This window comes from Dromiciops gliroides, chromosome X, assembly GCF_019393635.1.
Source record: "Dromiciops gliroides isolate mDroGli1 chromosome X, mDroGli1.pri, whole genome shotgun sequence".
Lineage (NCBI taxonomy): Eukaryota > Metazoa > Chordata > Mammalia > Microbiotheria > Microbiotheriidae > Dromiciops > Dromiciops gliroides.
Window position 1 is genome coordinate 54,095,016 of NC_057867.1, and position 14,735 is coordinate 54,109,750.

The following is a 14,735-nucleotide window of genomic DNA, read 5'->3' on the forward strand; positions in this document are numbered from 1 at the left end:
TGTGGAGAAGGTAGGGTGCTACAGCAAAAAAAAAAAATTAAATGGGCCTGAAGTCAAGAGAAACTCAGGGTTTGAATTCTTTCTGCACAGCTATGGATAAGTCATTTAGCCTCTCTGTGCCTCAGTTTGCTTGTCTGTAAAATACCTGTACTGCCCATTGTAAGACTCAAACAAGGTAACATTTTGGAAAGCACTACAAACATTTTAGCCACTGTTATTATCACTGTTCTCATACCCTCTTTTTAGGAGTCAAGTATGAACTCTGATCCCTGATCCCCCAACAACCAGAGAGTGGGGAGAATGAAGCCTGAGGAGAGTCCAGATGTGAGTCACTGTGCTCCACCAAGCTATGACTGCAGAGAGAAGAGAGGGGAGTGAAAGCAACTCAAAGTGCTATTTAGGCCAAGAGGCTGTGGCAGCCAGGGTGTTTAAGAAAAGCAAACAGAGAGAATCTATCTTTGTACAAAGTTGACTCTTAGAATTCTGCAGGAAGCAGGGAGAAGGAAGGAGGAGAGAAGTTGAGTCCAGAGTCAGAGGTAATGACAGAGAAGCACAGAATTTCCACATCAGAAGGCTAGTTGGTCTAACCCACACCTGTACAAGGATCTCCAAGATAACATTCCCAACAAGTAGTGAGAATTATGAGAGCAGAATTTGTTGCCTCTACATTAAAAAAAAATGGTAGAGGGGCAGCTAGGTGGCGCAGTGGATAGAGCACCGGCCCTGGAGTCAGGAGTACCTGAGTTCAAATCCGGCCTCAGACACTTAATACTTACTAGCTGTGTGACCCTGGGCAAGTCACTTAACCCCAATTGCCTCACTAAAAAAACCCCAAAAAAAAAAAAAAAAAAAAAAACAAAAAAAAATGGTAGAATATAAAAACCTGAATCAGCAATGACAAATCTCACCAAAGAAACAAAAGAGAATAATTGCAATTCAAATTCACCAAAGTCAGGAATAAACTAGAAGAAGCTAAAAACAAAAGATTAAAATAAATATTTACTCTCTATCCAATCAAAACATACTGAATTCAAAGACAGGATACAACTCAAGGAATATAGATCTCCCAGAAGAACATGACAAGTAAAAAAACCTCTGAAAATCATAATGCAAGAAATATTACAAGAAAAATGTCCAGAATTTCTGAACACAGAAAATGAAATACAAATTGAAAGAATTCAAAGATTACCTTCAGAAACAAGTTCTATAAAGTTATCTGGAGAAAGAATTTCAAATACAAGGGAAATGAAACTTAAATAACACAAGACTATTCTTCATCTACAAGAAAACTCAGGAGGGAATGGAGCAATATGTTAGGAAGAGCACTGGAGCTCAGGATGAAGCCCACAGTGATCTACTTGGCAAATCTGAGTTTAAATATAAATGAAAATGCCTTGATGTTCTATAATAATTTGAAACATTCTTACAAAACCAGACCAGAAGAGATTATTTGCATTCTGAACACTCAGAAAATACTCCCAGAAATGAAGAATGGATGAATGAATGTGGCAGTCAACGACAGCAACAGCAACAAAGTAACAACATACAGAAAAAGGAAGAGATTTGTTTCTAATGTGCATAGGGAAAGAGGAGTAAATCCAGAAGTGATGTGGAAATAACAGTGGAGATGTAAGACTACAGAAATATAGACAGAACTTTCTGACATTTTGCCTACAGGTGAATCATGTGTTTTGTGGGGACTACGTTACAAAATGAAAGGGTATGTGAAAGAGGGGAAGGGAGCAAGGGGATAGAGGAAAGTGTGTGATGTGTTTGGGTCAAATCAAGGGCTAGCAATGAGGGGAAGTTAACCCCTGTGGTCTCTCAGGAAGAGAAGGAGGGATTTAAAAGGGGGGACGTAAAAGAGGGAGGCACCATCTTGGAAGGGGCTCCACTGATGAACGCTCCTATTGGGAAAGAAAGATCTTCTGCCAAGGAAGATGGGAACCTTGGGCTGGGTGTGGCCTGGGGAATGAGGCACTTGAAAAGATCACTAGTCCAACCTCAGGACAGGGGGGAGTTACAGCTCCTAGGGGCAACTGGGACACAGGGAAAAAATTTTGAGGCAAATTAAAAAAGAGAGTAACCAGTAGAAAGGTATAGATCAGTAGTGAGCTGTATAAAGAGATGTATTGGGGTTTGGCAACGGTAGGCCCACCATGTGTCAGTGCCCTTTCTGTCACTTAAAGAAATGGGCATTGTTCTGGGAGTGAGGCACATGGAAAAAGGGAATTCATGGGGCAAGCTCTACAAAGCAGAAGCAGCCTAAAGGGGAGAGCCCAGAATGGATAACCTCAGATGTTTGGATTCTTTGAGAAAGACAGAGGAATAGTGAGAGACTAGGAGTCGTGAACCAGAGATTGAGGATCTAGAGTGGGCAGAAAGAAAGTTTGGATAATGAAGAGACTGAGAGAAATATTATCTGGAAAGGGGTGCAAAAAATGAAAATGTATTTATTTGTTTGTTTGTTTTTTGTTTTTTGCAGGGCAGTGAGGGTTAAATGACTTGCCCAGGGCCACACAGCTAGTAAGTGTCAAGTGTCTGAGGCAGAATTTGAACTCAGGTCCTCCTGAATCCAGGGCCAGTGCTTTATCCACTGCACCACCTAGCTGCCCCCAAAAAACAAAAATTTAAAAACGAATGAACAAGACCAGCCAAAGGAGGGCAAGAAAGGGGTAATCCATTTGACTGAGCTGGGGCAAAAAGAGGGGACCTAATTCAATAACCTACTAAAAGAAGAAAAGAAAAAAGAATGAATAAGAAAAGCACAATACATTGCTACAAGTTTCTTCAGGAGGGCCTGCAACAGCCAAGAGAGTGCAAAAATTCTTCCAACTATCCCTGAGCCCTTTGTGTCCTGAGAGAATCATTGCTCCTCCTAGAAGCCTGGGACAGAGCGAATGAGCACTCCTGGATTCTCACCATACTCAAGGCTAAGTTCCAGGACTCGAGGATGGAGCAAGTACTGGGAAGCTTGAATCCAGCTCTCAGAGAGCTCTGGGTACCCATCTGGCATCAGGTTGCAAACAGATGCCAAACTGATACTGTCAAATTAGAAGTCTGACCAGGTTACTTCCTTGCTCAAGAAGCTTCTGTTGTTCCCTATTGCCTCTAGGAAAAAATTAAACTGACTCCTTTGTTTGGCAATGAAAGTCCTCAGCCATCTCCTTCTAGCCTATCCATCCACGGTGATTACATAATACTGCCTGGCATCACATTCCACGCAAATTGGCCTACTTGCCATTATCCATATATAATATTCTGTCACCTCTATACTTTTGCTCAGGCTGTGCCTCACACATGGAACACTCTCAGACTCTTTCAATTGCTAGTTTTCTTCAAAGCTCAGTTCAAGTCTTTTTTCAGTTCCTCCTGAAATTATTCTGTCCAGATTTGGTCCTTAGTCACCTGTGTACATGTTGTTTTCCCCCCACTAGAATGTAAGCTTCTTAAGGGGCAGGGATTATTTTGTTTCTGTCTCTCTATCCCAACACCCAGCAAAGTGCTTTGCACTCAGTCGATATACAATAAATGCTTGTTGCATTTAATTTAATCAAGTTGAATCTTGGCCACGAAGTCTAACCCACAGGAAGAGGGATGAAAGGGAAACTCCCAACATAGGTTAATTCCTTAAATTTATAGCCACACTCCACTCGGATGTGAGAGATGGAGACAGGCTCTTAACCCTAAAGGTATGATCATCTTGGACAGGAGGAAAGGTGGCTTAGTAACCTTCAGCCTGAGGGGGTGTAGGAAAGCTTGGAGGAAGACTTCTGTCTACTCTAAGGAGGACTCAAAGATAATCTCTCCCACCAAAATGGATGGAGGAGGAAAGGGTGGATAGATGAGGCTGAGATGGTAGCTCTTCCTTAGTTCCAACAAGCAGCTAGCCTCGTCCTGGAATGGGGGAGATTAGGAAGGAGATCAGAAAGAAATCACTGGCATCAGGTAGGATGGCACTGGTAGAAGATGCATTGAGAACAGTCTGTACAGCTTGACTCCATCTTTTATCTTACGTACCAAGTACACTGAGAATTCCTTCAGAATATTATTCCATACTAATCAGATAATTCTCAAAAAAAAAAAACCCTTCTCATTATTCCATCCTAAAATCACCTTCTTGATTCAATTCTTTCAAAATATTTAGCAATTCACTTAACAAAAAAATATCCCACAAAATTTGCATTTATAAAAAAAATCTAAAAGGATGAAAGACTTCATTTCTTGCCAGTATAATTACATTAGCAAAATCAGGCCATGTGGGCTAATTTTAGGAGGCTTGTGGAGCCATCATCCCCATCTTTAGGTTTCTTGGATACAGGAATCTTCCACTCTAATAACCATTCTTCCAAATGAGTGGCCGAGTTTGGGAGGCCCAACAACCAATTTGTAGAGTGTGTCTAGACAGGGGCTGACCCATTTGGATGAAAGTGAAAACAACAGTCCAATTCCCCACAGCAATTTAATTTCTAAAGGTCATCCTGTAGTAGCAGCCCGGTCGGCCTGAGTCCAGTTAGGGATGCTCTGGCCCTGAGGGGGACACTATGACCATGGAGAAATGCAGTTAATCAGCTTGTTGGGGTCAGTTAAAGATTACTCTTTCCTTGGAGAAGCAAAGTAGTTAACCAGGTAGTGGTTGGTCAAACAGATAATAAAGCAGCCACCCAGAAAGCTGGGCTCCTTGAATTTACAACATGAGCTTAATTGGGAGTCAGTCGTGTTTGCTATGTGATCAGGACCAGGTAGTGACAATAATCTCAAGTTAGAAATGTGGAATTTTTATTATTCATATATCCAAATAGCTAACATGATCATTTTCAAACTGCTGTCACTTTTCAGTCTTAGGTCTCTGCCCCCACACCCCCTTCTCGCCTCTATCAAATTGTCATCTTCTCCTTTGTTCAGGGAGTTGAAGTTAGGCTTCTTCTCCCAGCCATACCTGCATGTGCTGACTGATTAAGGAACATTCCATAAACCTGTACCTCCCCAGGAGTTGAAGTTAGACTTCTTCTCCTGACCATGCCTCTGTGTGACAAATAATAAAAACTTTTAATGAAATTTTGATTGGGTTGTGTGGGCGAGTAATTCTTTGAAAGAGGAATGTTGTCAAGAACCCAATCTAGGGGTAACAATCCCACCTAGAAGAGATACAGAAATATTACCTCCCCTGCTCCTAGGTCAACAAGGTAGGTCCAAGTCAAGCAGACTGGAATCGACACATAGTCAATATAGGTCATGGAGACTCAGGTGTGGAAGGATGATGCTATAAAAAATGGACCAAAAGAGAAGAGTCATCCAGAACAGGAGCCATTTCTGGTCCTCCATAAATGGTGGAGTAGAAGCAGAGAAGGGAGAGAAGACAGAAAATGAAGCATATGGTAACAATACAAGGGTCATTAAGTACAAAACTTGCCTTATTAACTTGATTTGGATGAATGCCCCACCACAGCAATGCCTCTTCAGGAATCTCTCATTTGCCTGCTTCACCTCCTAGTTCTCTGTTCCTCCTGTCTCTTTTGCTCCCTCATCTCGGCCTCTTGGCTTCCTTGACTTCCTTCAAGTCTCAGCTAAAAGCCCATCTTCTTCAAAGAGCCTTTCCTGATCCCCCTTAATGTGGGTGCTTAATAAATGCTAGTTGACTGACTGACTCATTTTCTTCCCAAACTGAAAATATTTGTGTTCCCCAAGCTTCTGTTCTCAATCTTCTCATCTATCTACATTCTCTCCCTTGGTGAACTCCCATAGAGTCAATGTTATCTTCCATGCAAGTGACTTTCAGTGCATCTGTCAGCACATATCACTTCCAGGTCTCTCCCGTTCCCCTCTTCATCTCTGTGGACCTCACTTCTATCCATGGGCCCCTACCTCCACCCATAGGCCCCATAACATATTGATGACTCTCCCAGTAATGTTTGGATTAACTGATTAATGAGCCATTTCTTCACATGCAAACACTCACCCCTGTGATTCCCACCCAATCTGTTTTTTGAATTGTTTAATTTAAGCTCTCTTTACCTTCCATATTCAGAATCACAGAATCTGAGTGCCAGAAAGGATCTTGGTGGGAATCTAGTTCAACCCATACAAGAAAGGAATCCTCACTGTTAACATACCCAATAAATGATTACCCAGCCACTAAATGGAAATCTCTAAGGAGGGAACACCCACCACCCTCTGAGAAAGCCCATTCTGGATGGCCCTCACTATTAGGAAGCTTTTCCTGATGAGCCTCAATGTGCCTCTCTATGACTTTTACTCATAGTTCCTGGTTCTTCCTTCTGGAGCCACATGGAACAAACCTAACACTTCCTCCACAGAATAGCACTTCAAATCCCTGAAGGCAGCTATCATGCAACCCTTAAGGCTTCACTCCTCTGGAATAAATGCACCCAGGTCCTCTGGTGGATGTCACAGTGAAGAGTCAAATGAGTTTTAATAGCTAAAGAAGCAAAGAATAGAGACAGCACATGAAATGTTTGCAAGTTGGATAATCCCACTCTGAATGGCTAAAATTCTGCAGCTCTGAATATGAGTTGATACCAACTTCGGAAGACACTTACTTCATCATTTCAGTTCCATGATAGCCCAAAGCAGCTTTGAAATTAGAGGGGAACCAACTATTGTATAATAATACAGGGATGAAGATTTCATTGATCTGTTATCCATTGGTCTGTTAAGAAATTCCCGGATGAGGAATCTCCCTTCACTAATTCAGATCGGTACTTTCTCTGGAACATATAATCTTCGGTAGTTGCATAGAGCATTGTGTGGCAGCGGCAGGACTTGAATCAAAGTCTTCCTGGCTTTGAGGTTGACTCTATCTACCACACTCCAATTCCAGAAATAACAAAAAGAATAACTCAGTCAAACCTGTAAGATTTTTATGAACTGGTGCAAGAGAGAAATTGGGATCTTTGACAGATCCCAAAGAACCAGGATTAAAATGATGTCAATGAAAAGGCCTCTAAAAGGACAGAGAAACAGGAAAAACTCAAAAACCAATGACGACTCTAGAGATTAGATTCCCTTCTGCTTGTCAGAGACCCTGGGAAACACAAGGATATAATCTTGCAGTGCCAGATATGATCCTGGTATAAATTATTTTTATTGGTTGCAAGGGAAACCTCAATTCCAGACAAGAATATCCAGAAATGACTGAGAAAATCCAAACAAAAGGCCTTGATAAAAGTTATTTTATAGGGGGCAGCTAGATGGCACAGTGGATAGAGCACTGGCCTTGGATTCAGGAGGACATGAGTTCAAATCCAGCCTCAGACACTTGACACTTAACTAACTGTGTGACCCTGGGCAAGTCACTTAACCCTCATTGCCCTGCAAAAAAAAAAATGTTATTTTTATAAACATTAAGCTACAAATGGTTACTTTCTTCTAGCCCAAGGCCACTGTGTTTGGGATCTTCTTTTCTTAGTCCTAGACATATAGCTTTGAGGTCCTCTACCAAGTCAGTGATAGATAACAGAATATCATTTCAATTTTCTGAAAAATAAAAACCTCATATCCTAGAGAACTTGCATTGAGAGTTGGTCAAAAGTCCAAGGGCATTCTGGAAATGGATCAACTACTTTCTAAGAACATGTTGCACAACAGAAGAAACAATTTAGTGGCATGGAGGGGAGGCAAGGTCATTCTCATGCCTCTCTTTGCCTGAACATCTAACTGCTGTAAAAACACAAGTAAATCAGACAACCTTTGTGCTCCAGACATTCTATCTGAGGACTTCCCATCAGGGACTATGTCACTTAGTTCTTATTTAGTTCTTATTTCTTCTATCTCCTGACCCCAGGTCACTATTACCGATCTGACTTGTCTAAGCCCTTTTGACTTGTCTAAGCATATGTGATCTTCCTAAAGAGTAATTCTCCCAGACCAAATACTGTCAGGTCTCAGACAACAATACTAAGTACTCTTTGTTCTATATTTTGAAGAATCTAGGAATCCACCATTTTGTATATAACTCCCTCTATTGACAAAGATTTTAACCCCTTCCAGGCCTTTTGGCTACAACCAAAACACCTTCATCAGCTGGTGGCACCATTGTGATATGGGGGGGTTTCCAAACGATATGCTAATGGAGCACAAGGCTTGGCAGATGTTACCAAGTTGAGCTTTGAGCCTGGAAAGAGTGTAGGTATTATTTCTAGCTAAGGGTCCAGGTCAAACAGAGGATAATTATTCACTACTTCAATGATTTAGGATTCCACATGACGGGGGTCGATCCACCAATGTAGACAACCCCTCTCTACCTTAGTAAATGGGCTTCAGGAATTCCTGTGGTCAAAAGAAACAAATAAATCAAGCTACATTCTGGCTAAACTTATTTGGAAAGGCCTCTCTCCCTATTAAATTTGGACAAGGGACACATCTGAGTCTATCATTAGTCCCATACTCAAAGCCTTTCCAGCTGGTAAGAACCAGCCAATGTTTCTGGGCTTTGCTGGTAGAGCACCAGAAAACCCAGGGTCATCTCACAAGCTACAATCCAGAACCAGAGGAAGACTTTCATGGAAGGATCACCAACATAGAGCTAAAAGGGAATTGGGGGGGAGGGGGCTATCTTAGTCACAACCCCCAATTTTATATACAAGGAAACTGAAGCCCAGGGAGCTGAAATATTTGGGAGGGAGTATGATACAGAAGAAAGAGGAATTATTGAAACCAAAAGTTCTAGGCTCGGATCCTATCTCTGACCTTACCTGTGGCGTCCCTGGGGTACCGTTTCTTCTTCATCTTTACAACGAAAGGTTTGGACTAAATGGTATCTGAGATCACTTCTAGCTCTAGATCTATGATGTGAGAATTTTCCCAAGATTATACAAAGTGAGAGAACCAGGATTCAAACCCAAAGCCTCTGACTCAGATCCACTGTTCTTTCTGCTGCATTATAAATTACATTAACATTCTTAAAAGCTCTCCAACAGAGTCACAACTGGAACCCTTCCTTTATAGTCATAAAATTAAATTGGGGGGGGCAGCTAGGTGGCACAGTGGATAAAGCACTGGCCTTGGATTCAGGAGGACCTGAGTTCAAATTAAGCCTCAGACACTTGACAATTAACTAGCTATGTGACCCTGGGCAAGTCACTTAACCCTCACTGCCCTGCAAAACACACACACACACACACACACACACAAAATTAAATTGGGGTAAGGTCTTGATTTTCTATTACAAGTCATTTCTAGCAATATCACACCTTAACTGGACCTTCCCCTTGAAATTAAAAGTAAAGCAAAAGCATCCAATAAAGGGACCACATTTGACAATGTACACAACATTCTGCTTTAATAGTTATCTCACTTGCCCCCTGATATAGGAGGTAGATGGACTTCATTATCTGTTCTCTGGAACCACTACTTTAGCCTTCCATGATTGAGGGCTGAACTTAATTAAGACTTTAAATATGTTTTAAGTACTTGGTGTACCATAAATGAATTGGTTATGCAATACAAGTCATATTTTCTGGGCCCATAGCTTTTCAATTTTTAAGCAATGAAAGGCAGAGCTGACTAACCAAGAAAACACAGGAAATTATCTCTGATCGCTATCTAGTATTCAGTGACAGTTTCTTTGCTTCAGCATCTATAAAATGGCAAAGAAAACATTGCTCAAAATGTACTTGCTGGAGATAGAACATATATTAAAGGAAGTAGTGTGGCATAGCAGGTTGTGTTTACAATCCAAGGGTAGGGTCTGGGTTTGAATCTCAGCAGTCCAACTCCCATTCTGTGACCTTGGGTCAAATCTTTTAAACCCCTCTGGGTCAGTTTCCTCATCTGTAAAATAAGGGAAGCAGACTAGATGAGGTCTAAGATTCCTTCTCTAAATCTAAAAAAGCTCTAAAGCAAAATCAAATCAAAAATTCATTTTAGAATTATGATGTATTATTGACCTCCACTCCACTACAGTTGGGCTATCTTACTCCACCACACCCCAAAAATGAGCTAGGAAAATGTTTATGATCCCGGAATTCTAGGGGATATTATCAATGGCACCATGCCACTGCGGTCCTCTCTCCCTTGCAATTCTCTGCCCCTAAGTGGGAGGTGGGGGAGGCGGAGAAGACACAAATTATTCCCAAAGCCATTCTGAAGAGGTCCCTTTGGTCAATGGAGTGATACCTCAGAGATCTCTATCCCTGGGCTCCACCATTCTTAGTACTCCAGTTTCACTGGGACATTCTCTGAGCCATCTCTGTCAAATTTTTGTCCCTTTTTCAGGGTGTCCATGTCCAATCCATCTCTAAGTACTCCCCCAAATCCTCAAATAAAACCACTTCCTTGCCAGCTTCAGGCTAGGCTCTTTGACTCCAACAAACTTTCATCGAACCCAAACCATGCCTAGGAAATGTTCAGAGACTGAAGAAGATCTGAGACCTACAACTCAAAAGGACCTGAGACATCTAGTCCAGTCCCCACAATTTAGAAACAAAGATCCAGAGAGGTCACTTTGGTTTTCCCAAAGTCATGTAGGTAATTAGTGGCTGGGAGATAGGCATGAGCTTAGGTATTCTCAGAGCACTTTTCACCACCACCTCTAGCAAGGTGCCCAACGAGAACATTTCATTTAAGAGCGAAAGTCGGGGCAGCTAGGTTGGCACAGTGGATAAAGCACCAGCCCCGGATTCAGGAGGATCTGAGTTCATATCCGACCTCAGACACTTGACACTTATTACCTGTGTGACCTTGGGGAAGTCACTTAAGCCTCACTGCCAGAGAGAGAGAGAGAGAGAGAGAGAGAGAGAGAGAGAGAGAGAGAGAGAGAGAGAGAGAGAGAGAGAGAGAGAGAGAGATCAGAAAAGCAAATGAAACAAAAACAAATTTGCCAAAAGGAAACTCCTTAGAAAGAAGCTTCTAAAGAGTATTTGAAAGTGATGATGCCCTTGGGGCATATTCCTCACTTTTGCCAAGACTGGGTATCCACCTAACAGCTGACCTATAGAGTAACTCACCTTATAGTACTTTTTAGTAGCAGACAGAGAAGAACAATGGCTCCACACCACTGAAAACTCATCTTAACAACCTAGCATAACGTGTGCCCAGACACAAAAAATCTGAGGCTCAGAAGCAGCAAGTTGTCTGCAGAAATGCGCTGGGGACTTTTATGATGCCCAAGGAAGTTACTTCTGACAACTTTGTAACTAACTTTAAGAAAAGAGGAACACTCTAACACGTGGCCTCTTTCTCAGGCAATCATTTGTAACCTTGTAGACATATTTGGTTCCCTAAATAAAAAAAACCCACACATTCCTATAGTCTTCAAATTTTTATCTTGGGACCAAAACTTGGAGAGAAAAGGGAGGAACTGAACTCTAGGGTCACAAGTTCATTCAACATTTGGCCAGGCCGGCGGTTTTCTCACAAGCTGGAACTTGCTTGACAAGTTGAGTTTGTCATTGAATTATTCATGACCCCACTAGGTCACTGTGCAAATGCCATTAGATGGTTCTCAATGAGACGTGGGGTCCAGGAAAGCAACCTTGCCTTGGAAATGAGAAAGGTTAGCACATTAGTGAGTCAAGGAGGAGAAAATGCAGGGAGGAAAGACATAGGAGTGGGAGTGTATTCCTTGGACTTAAGACAGATCAGGACCTAGATTGAAAAGTTAGCACCTTAAGGGGAAGTAACGGCAACACCTCTCACTTCCTCCCGGGGACCAAATGAGATTCCGTCCAGGGAAGGGCTTGGTAAGAATCCAGCCCTAGATAAATATATTTAGTCTGTAAGATCAGAAATCTGCATGCAGCCAGACTGAAGATAAATCATTACAGCTTTCTTTTTCTATTTAAGTGTATGTCGTTACACCCAGAAACTGCTACTGCTGATACGAATCTTGCCAAGGCCTTCTCCCAGGGAGCTGCACTACGTCTGAGCATTGTGAAAGAAAGAGGAAAAGCCTTTTGCTAGATATCATTTTAACCTCAGGATTTAGGGCTACTCTGCCAAAAGATTTCAGAATGCTCATGCGGGTCCGGGCCAAAGACCATGAGTAATGGTACTTCCCCACAAACTTGATTTGAATTGGATGCTGAAACGGTATTCCACCTCCATTTAATTAAGCCGGCTGGAAATACCATGGCCAGTGCACGAGTGCAACCCATGCAAATGCACGCAGTTCCATCCTTCCCCTCTGTCCTTAAAAGCCCCGTCCATCCGTCCGTCCGTTCAGCAGTTTGTGCTAAAGCATTGCCTGCACCATGCGGCAGCAACCCCTCCACATGAACTTGGGCACAGGCTTTTAAGGACTGCAAGCAGTGAGAACCCTTACCGCATTCCTTTTGAATCTCATCTTGCCTCTCGGGGGATTTGCTTCTGCCATCTCTCCTGCACACAAGCACACTCTTCCTCTCCAGTTGCCAATGCAACACGGATGAAATATGACCTGCTCCAGGGGTGGTATTTAACAGCTGCAGCGGACCCAGACACCCTCCCTAATCATCTCCCCATGGGGGGGGGCAGCCCTCCCCGAAGCCACTACCCCCTGGTGGTCAGCTGACAGATCCTTTTGGGAGTCCCTGGATCCTCATTTGAATGAAGGGATACTAAATATGCCCCCACCCCCTTTCCCTAAATCTGATTTCACCTGGTGCCCAGTCCTGACTCGGCCAGGAGGCAGCCTAAGCGTCTCCCCGAGCTCAGAGCAGGACTCGTGGTAGCGCTCCGCTCCTGCGTGAGGTCGGATTTTTAAGGTGGAATGCTAAGATTCTTTGTGAAGGCAGCATGTTTGCTGACAGTTTGCTCTCAAAGGAGAATGGGCCTCCGTGGCAATTTCAGGTGCCCAGAAGCAGGTACCACTGGACAGCTGCAGGAAGATGGGGAAACAAGTAAGTTTCCTGGGGCAGGGGGAGGGACTAGGACCTTAGGAGACCACCTACTCTAAACAAAGTTATTGCTTCTCAGAACTGATGTTCAACTGAAAGCGAGAAAGTATATGCTCCTTGAACTCTGGGGTGGCCAGTACACGGTGTAGGACGAGGAGAAACAGATTCAGGGTTAGGCTATACCAGCCTCAGGAGAGATGAGTGGCAATGATCAGGCAGAAGGAAGGACCGAACCTCATAAGTCAGGGCACAGGATGACCGCTCCGCACTGTCTCATTCATGAAATATTTCTAGGAGTGAGGAACAGCCAAAGAGTGGTCCACCAAAAATAAAAACAACCCCCCTCCCCCCAAAAAACCCAACTCCAGAATTTGAAGTGTTTTTAAAAACTACACGGTGGTCTTCCACTTTCTAAAGTGCTAAAAACTTCTAAATTACAGCAATTAGAATTGCCACCAAGATACTAATTGTCCTTTTGTTCCAGCACATTGTAGGCAGCTGAAAACTTCTTCTTGACTTGAAATACCAACTTGAAGGATAGTTCATAGCACCAGTTACATTTGGCTGCCAAACTGCACCTTGGATTTGTATCCCATGGCAGCTAAATGTGGGCTTCTATGAAGCCAAGATCTCAGGGGTTTCCTTTTTGGGGAATCAGGGCCAGATTTGTTTATCTAATAAATCTATCCTCATGGGATCAGAGGGTCAAAACATCTAGAGCTGAAAGGGACCTTAAAGATCATCTAGTCTAATCCCCCCAACCCATTTTATTTTATTTTATTTTATTGGTGAGGCAATTGGGGATAAGTGACTTGCCCAGGGTCACACAGCTAGTAAATGTCAAGTGTCTGATGCCGGATTTGAACTCGGGTCCTTCTGAATCCAGGGCCGGTGCTCTATTCACTGCACCACCTAGATACCCCCACCCCATTTTATTTTATTTTATTTGTGGGTAAATGAGGGTTAAGTGACTTGCCCAGGGTCACACAGCTAATAAGTGTCAAGTGTCTGAGGCTAGATTTGAACTCAGGTCCTCCTGAATCCAGGGCTGGTGCTTTATCCACTGTACCACCTAGCTGCCCATGCCCCCACCCCAGTTTATGGAGGGCAAAACTGAGGGCCAGGTGGAGGAACAGACTTTGAATAACGGGCCCAAATATCTACAGAGGCTATCTAGTTTAACTGTCTAACTGTCTAACTGGACAGAGGTAGAAACTGAGACTTAACTGGGTCAAATGATTAGCCCAAGGTCTCACAGCTAATCTGTGGCAAAGCTGGGATTTAAAGTGCAGTCTTCTTAGTCTAAAGTCCAATGCTCTTGTCAGAATGCTATGTGGTCCCCATTAAAACTGATCCCCCAAAAGAGAAGGGTAGGTCTCCTCTCCTAGTAAGGGTGGAAATCCTCACTCTTCCCCAAGGGCAACCATTATTTTTCTTTCCTGAGTTAAAAAAAGACTAATAATAAAACCTAGTATCATAACTCATCTTTAAGCTGGCTGGAGTTTGATGCTTGCAAATCCTTTGCTAGCCTTTTTCTCATTGTACTCCACACAATGTGGGGTAGGAAGCATGAATAACGGTTTGCCCATCTCTCATAGATAAAGAAAAGGACACCCCTGAAAGAGAAATAACTTGCCCAAGGTCACTGGATAGTAAATGTCAGAAGTAGGCCATTTTGATTCTAGAAAATTGGCAAAGCTGATTCCCCTTTACCACACTGGGTCTTACTCAAAGTGTCCCGAGAACTTAATCAAAATAAAACTGTAAACCATACACACACACACACACACACACACACACACAAATGAATAGAAATACTATTCAACGTGATGTCCATCCAGGGCTTAGAATCTGCCTCTCCTGTCTATGACATGGCCATGTGCCAAGCATATATTTAAA

At 42.8% G+C, this 14,735-nt stretch overlaps 1 protein-coding gene across 1 annotated transcript in view; it reads right to left on the reverse strand.

Annotated features, from left to right (window-relative positions):
* Positions 1-12,472, reverse strand: part of MCF2 (MCF.2 cell line derived transforming sequence) — an 82,047-nt gene extending 69,575 nt beyond the window's left edge. The window contains exon 1 of the mRNA XM_043974901.1: positions 12,284-12,472. Coding sequence (XP_043830836.1) covers positions 12,284-12,334 — 51 coding nt within the window. The 5' untranslated portion in view covers positions 12,335-12,472. The remainder of the gene's footprint in view (positions 1-12,283) is intronic.
* Between the last annotated feature and the right edge of the window lie 2,263 nt (positions 12,473-14,735).